Raw genomic sequence first — 7,466 nt, 5'->3', positions numbered from 1 at the left:
ATTGTTATTTTTAATCCTTCTGGATTCTCATATGTTTTCTCTTCTAGTGCGAATTCTTCTTTATTCATCTTTTATCCTTTAGATAACAAACATATTTATATTCTGTTTTAGATATTATATCGATTAATTTAGACAGCCTAGCTTTGTTTATTTTTGTGATACTTAAGTATTCATATTCTATGTATAGTTTCTTTAGTTTCTTTCTAATTTTCTGCGATTTCTTAGTTATTTTAATTGTTTCACTGTTTTGCGGGTTTGTACTATTAATGTCAGTGTTATTTTTCATGATTTGCTTCTTAATATAAATGTTTATTTTCCATAGCTCTGATACCAATTTGAGGGGTCATGTTTAATACTGAGATGTATACATGTTGATACATATATCCATGGTTTCTAGGTTAATTTCGCTAGCTACAGATAATCATGAAAAAGCATTTAATTCCACAACTACATAAAAAAGATCCTATGAAAAATAAGATGAACTCAAACAACCACCCCCAAATTATAAGATGAACTCAAACAACCACCCCCAAATTGGTATCAGAGCTATGAAAAATAAACATTTATATTAAGAAGCAAATCATGAAAAATAACACTGACATTAATAGTACAAACCCGCAAAACAGTGAAACAATCAAAATAACTAAGAAATCGCAGAAAATTAGGAAGAAACTAAAGAAACTATATATAGAATATGAATACTTAAGTATCACAAAAATAAACAAAGCTAGGTTGTCCAAATTAATCGATATAATATCTAAAACAGAATATAAATATGTTTGTTATCTAAAGGATAAAAGATGAATAAAGAAGAATTCGCATTAGAAGAGAAAACAAATGAGAATCCAGAAGGATTAAAAATAACAATAATATTTTCCAACTTAGGAAGAAGATATAAAAAATAGGAAATAACCTAAACTTAATGTTAGAAAAAGAAACTGTAAAACTAGAGGATAGTTTAACCGCCATGGTTAGAATAACAAAAGAAAACGAAGAAATAGATAAAAAACGAGAGATTAAAGAAATACAACAGCAAGCTAAAGAAAAAATACAACAGATAGAGGAAGTAAAAAACACTAAAATAACAGAATTAGAAAAAGAATTAGAGATGCTAAAACAGATGTATGCAAATAAACTAAAAGAAAAGGAAAAACGTAAAGAAGAAGAAGAAGAACTAAAACTAACAAATGAGATAGAAAGATTCAAATTACAGTTAGAAGAAGTACATGAGAGTCCATCAAAAATAAGTATAAACGAAATAAATGACCAAAGTGATAAAGACACAGAACTAGGAGAAAACTATTCAGAAACAAGTGAAACATACACAGAACTTATAGAAAAAACAGAAAAGATAAAAATAAACCCAGAAATAAATACAGGAGATATGAACGAAGATAAACCAAGCATATCAGGAATAAAAAATCCAAAACAATTAAACTCAACCTATTACAGAGTAAGTTATGATGCATATGACAGAAACAAAACATTATGGGATAAAAGGTTAAATAAGAAATGGGCACCAAGACAGATAACTGAACAATATAATTTTTTAGATCTAGATTGTGTAGCAGATATAAATAAAACAATACAATTATGGATAGGATATATCTCAAAACAACTAATAGATAATAAAATAACAATAGCGGAAACACCAGGATATATAGAAAGAACATTAATAGGAACTGTAAAATTATGGTTACAAAATTTATCAAGTGAAAGCTTAGACACATTAAGGAGTAATAAAAAACTTGACGGTACAACTACAACAACAGTTACAGATATATTAAATAAATATGAAATAGCAATAAGAAATGAATTTAGTAGTATGACAACAGAAGTGGAAGAACAAAATAAAGAAAAAATTACAAATAGAAATTTAATGACAAAATTAGCAATATGTAATATGTGTTATATAGATGAATATACTTGTGCATTTAGAGACTATTATTATAAAGGAAGATATAGTCCAGATGAAAGTAAAGAGATAAGAAAATTATATTTTACAAAATTACCAGAACCCTTTAGCTCAAAAATAATAAAAAATTGGAACGAAACAGGACTAGCAGATACATTAGGAGCGAGGATAAAATTTCTACAAAACTGGTTTATAGAATTATGTGAAAAATATAAAGAAAACATGAAAATGGAAAAAATATTAGTAAAAAATTTGGCATGTTGCAAAAGTAGAATAGCACCCCAATTTGGATGCACAGATAAATATTACAAAAAAGAAGGAAAGAAAAAGAAATTTAAATCAAAATATTCAAAATATAAATATAGGAAACCAAGAAGAAGATATTATGTAAAAAATTATAAACATAAAAAACCATATAGGAAAAAGAAAAAACCGACAGAGTGTACTTGCTATAATTGTGGAAAGCTAGGATACTTAGCCAAAGATTGTAAATTACCAAAAAACCCAAAGAAGAAACAAATTACCGAAATACTAATTGATAATGATAAATATACACAAATAGAATATGTAGATTATGAATTAAGCAGTGAAGACAACATATATGAGATATCAGAAAATGAGTTCTCTGAAAATGAAATAAACAAGGATATAGAAGAGTCAGATGAAGAAAATTATGACTGAAAAAGATATACAAATTATACAACAAGAAGAACACCAAGATGAACAATCTTCAGAACAAAAAATAATATTTGACGCTAATATATTTGAACAAATAAAAGGAAAAGAATTGGATCTAAGTATATACAAAAAATTAGAAGTACCAACAATAAAGAATTGGTTTAAAAGACAAAAAGAAGAATACTATGTAGTAAGCCAAAGAGAACATATAATAGATTGTAAATACATCAAAGGTAAAGCACAAATACCAATTTTAAATAAAAGACTACTAAATAAAGAAATACAAGATATAAAAGCAAAAACTCCAATAAAATATGTACACTTGGGAGGAACGGAGATCCTAATAAAAGCATGTTTTAGGGAAGGAATAGATACCCCTATAGAAATATACTTGGCAGATGATAGGATTGTACAACCTATAGAAAAGAGTATAATAAGTGCTGTAAGAGGTAACTTAATATACCAAAAATTTAAATTTATAGTAAGTGCTAACTATTCAGTAGCAGTAGATGATAAAAATATAGATAAATCATTAGTATTATAACTGGAAAATGTCTGGAATAGAATTAGCACCAGGAAGTAAAATATTCACAGCAAGATGTAAAAATCTATATGTCTTAACAACAAAACATAAGATAACACCTAAAAATAAAATAAATAAAATAAAAATAGAAAATCCATTCGAAAGAATAGTATCAGTTATAGACAACAATGATTACAGTTATACGGAAATAGACATGGATGAAGATTTAGAAATAGTAAAAGAAAGATTAAGCACATCAAAACGAATAAATAATGAAATGCCAGAAACGTCAACAAGAAGTACATCAAGAAGTACATCAAAAAGAATAAATTATACCACTCCACAAAAATTAATAGAACAAAAATAGAAGAAATAAACCCACATCATTATTATATAACAGGAATAATGGACCAAAGAAATTATTTAATACTAATAAATACAGGGCAGGAAGAGAATTATGTTATAAGAGAACTAATACCAGAACAAGAGATAGTAACAATAGAACAACAAAATTCAGAACTAACAAAAGCGTTAAGAAAAAACGAAGAAACAACTGAAAAAGAATTAATTATTGGAGGAATACCAATATTAATAAATTTTAAAATATATCAAGGAGATAAAAATATTACACTAGGGATAAAATGGTTAGAAAAAGTCAAACCATATAAATTAGAAGATAGGCAATTAACAATAAGTTATGAAAATAAGAAAATAATAATAAAAAGAACTTTGATATAATGCCAAAGATATACATACTTGCCAAAATAATAGTAGAAGGATATTATAATAGATATTATACACCTATGGTGGATACAGGAGCAGAAGCTAATATGTGTAGACATAATTGTTTACCAGAAAGTAAATGGGAAAAGCTAAAAACCCCCATAGTAGTAACAAGATTTAATAATGAAGGAAGTATGATAACATATAAAGCAAGAAATATAAAAATACAAATATGGGATAAAATATTAACCATAGAAGAAATATATAGTTACGAATTCACAAATAAAGATATATTATTAGGAATGCCATTTTTAGATAAATTATACCCACATATTATAACAAAAACACATTGGTGGTTTACTACCCCGTGTAAACAAAAATTAGGAGCAAAAAGAGTAAATAATAAAGTAAGAAAAACAACACCCTGGATTAAAGGAAGTGAAAAGATTACCCAAAAATTAGAAAATGTAATACAAAGCAACCATAATATAGAAATAATCATTTTCTCAATAAATAAAATAAAATTACTACAAGATAAATTAGAATTACTATATAATGATAATCCACTCCGAGGATGGGAAAAACATAAAACAAAAATAAAGATTGAACTAATAGATGAAAATAGCATAATAACACAAAAACCTTTAAAATACAATTTTAATGATTTAACAGAATTTAAAATGCATATAAAAGAATTATTAGATAATAACTACAAACAAGAAAGTAATAGTAAACATACTAGCCCAGCATTTATAGTAAATAAGCATAGTGAACAAAAAAGAGGAAAAAGTCGTATGGTTATAGATTATAGAAATTTAAATGCAAAAACAAAAACATATAATTATCCGATACCAAATAAAATACTAAAAATTACACAAATACAAGGATATAACTATTTTAGTAAATTTGACTGTAAATCAGGATTTTACCATTTAAAACTAGAAGATGAATCTAAAAAGTTAACAGCATTCACAGTACCACAAGGATTTTACGAATAGAACGTATTACCTTTTGGATATAAAAATGCACCAGGTAGGTATCAACATTTTATGGATAATTACTTCAACCAATTAGAAAATTGTATAATATATATAGATGATATATTGCTATATTCTAGAACAGAGAACGAACATATAAAACTACTAGAAAAATTCATACACATTGTAGAAATATCAGGAATAAGTTTAAATAAAAAGAAAGCAGAAGTAATGAAAAATCAAATAGAATTTTTAGGTATACAAATAGATAAAAACGGGATAAAAATGCAAACCCATGTAGTACAAAAAATAATTAACTTGAATGAAACACTTGATACAAAAAAGAAGTTACTATCATTTTTAGGATTGGTTAACCAAGTAAGAGAATATATTCCTAAATTAGCAGAAAACTTAAAACCATTACAGAAAAAATTAAAAAAGGACATAGAATATCATTTTGACGAAAAAGATAAAATACATATACAGAAGATAAAAAATATGTGTAAAAATTACCAAAACTATATTTTCCAGATGAAAAGAAACAATTTACATATATTGTAGAAACTGATTCTAGTGATCACAGCTACGGAGGAGTTCTAAAATATAAATATGATAATGAAAAAATTGAACACCATTGTAGATATTATTCCGGATCATACACGGAACCACAATTAAAATGGGAAATAAATAGGAAAGAACTATTTGGATTATATAAATGTTTGTTAGCATTTAAGCCATATATTGTTTATAACAAATTTATAGTAAGAACAGATAATACACAAGTAAAATGGTGGATAACTCGGAAAGTACAGGATTCAGTAACTACAAAGGAAATAAGGAGACTTGTATTAAATATACTAAATTTTACATTTACAATTGAAGTAATACGAACTGACAAGAATGTTATTGCAGACTACCTATCAAGACAAAGGTACCCAAACAGATGAAAGCCAAGAATCAAAAGACATATTTACAATCCTTACTACTCTATCCTTACAGATGGAGAGTATGGGAAAAAGATTACAACAGCTAGAAAGTCAGCAGCATGACTATAAAAATGCGAAGCTAAGTCGATCGGAAGACTCTAAACTTCCAGAGGTAGAAGGAGACATTGGGAAACTCCAAAAAACCCATAACACAGTTGCTTTATATACAGCTGCAGGTACAAGCAAACAAGTTAGCAAAAAGCCATATAACAATGTAAACCTAAATACCGTATTTGATAAGCCATTTACATCAAAAAAGCCAAGAGAAGCAATAGTTATAGCCCCACAAACTTCAACCTATGCTAATAGCCTACACCACAACAAAAAGGTATATAACCATATTACTCAAACATATATTGAGAATATATATAAAATCCAGACATTTCTGAACCTAAACCCTAGATCAACAACTACTACGGATCCAACACAAGATTATGTAACCCAAAAACTACAGGGATATAATAGGCTTATAGCCCAGCCAAAAACAAAAGCAAACCTAGTAAAAACATGTTACAACTACGGACTACTTAGCACAGTATATACCCATGACGGAGAAGAAATAATTGGAATACCAGAGCTATACAAAGCATTTGTCACCTTCAAGAGAATTACAAAAGGCAACCTATTCTTCATCAAATTCTATACAGCACCAGCGGAAATACTATATGATGAAATAAAACCCATAATACAGGTGATAAAGATAGGACTAACACGAGATATGATAATACCGGAAGAGATAGAGAAACAACCGGAGATACAGAAAATGGAGATACCAAGTTTCTATGCTAATAAAAGAATAATTGGTATAGCAACTATTATTCAAGAACTAGCTAACAATTATCTACAAGGAAATGCTATCTGGAGCTACTATTCCAGAGACCAGTTGATGATATATGCCAACTCGAAGGAACTACGACAAGGAGATATAGATGAAGTCCAGAAATGGATTTTATCATTATTAAAGCCAGAAATGCAACCAACTACCAGAGCATTGAAAAAAGAATTTATTTCAAACGAGTTATTAACAAGATACTGCAAACTAGTAGGACACAAATATCCAGACCACATATGTTCAAAGTGCAACGGAGATGATAACTATGTACCAGAAGTCCAACTAGAATGAAGGTATCAACAAGAAGACAAAAGAAGAAGACAGCTACTGGAAACATATAAAGTAAATAGTATATGTCATAATCATGAACAGTAAAGGTCGTTCATGAATAGTAAGAGTCATAAAGTAAATAGTATATGTCATAATCATGAACAGTAAAGGTCGTTCATGAATAGTAAGAGTCATAAAGTAAATAGTATATGTCATAATCATGAACAGTAAAGGTCGTTCATGAATAGTAGGAGTCATTTGTAAACAGTAGGAGTCGTTTTAATTTTCTTTATATAGAATGTAAATCCGAGGAAGGAAGGATATCCTCAGACATCCTCATCCTCACTCTCTCTCTTATCTTCTCTCAATAAAATATCTAATTATATACAAACTTCTGAAAGCTATGGAGCATTCAAACGAGTTACAAAACCAGGTAAGTTTATTCATAATTATGTTTAACTAAACTCATATATTCCTTATAATCTCTTGAATATCATAATTGTTTATCATGTTATAGTACTGTTATAAAGAACATCTTGAGAAAGTTTGCCTGTCTAATAAT

The 7,466-nt window shown here is 27.8% G+C and overlaps 1 protein-coding gene across 1 annotated transcript; it reads left to right on the top strand.

Annotated features, from left to right (window-relative positions):
* The first annotated feature begins 5,815 nt into the window (after positions 1 to 5,815).
* On the top strand, positions 5,816 to 7,208 carry LOC142162120 (uncharacterized). Its single transcript, XM_075218431.1, has 2 exons — positions 5,816 to 6,684; positions 7,202 to 7,208. Exons 1-2 carry the CDS (start codon positions 5,816 to 5,818, stop codon positions 7,206 to 7,208), a joined length of 876 nt encoding a protein of 291 aa, XP_075074532.1.
* The last annotated feature ends 258 nt before the right edge of the window (positions 7,209 to 7,466 follow it).

Source organism: Nicotiana tabacum, chromosome 7 (assembly GCF_000715075.1).
Source record: "Nicotiana tabacum cultivar K326 chromosome 7, ASM71507v2, whole genome shotgun sequence".
Lineage (NCBI taxonomy): Eukaryota > Viridiplantae > Streptophyta > Magnoliopsida > Solanales > Solanaceae > Nicotiana > Nicotiana tabacum.
Note: the sequence above shows the minus strand (reverse complement) of the source record. Positions and strands in the feature narration are given on the sequence as shown.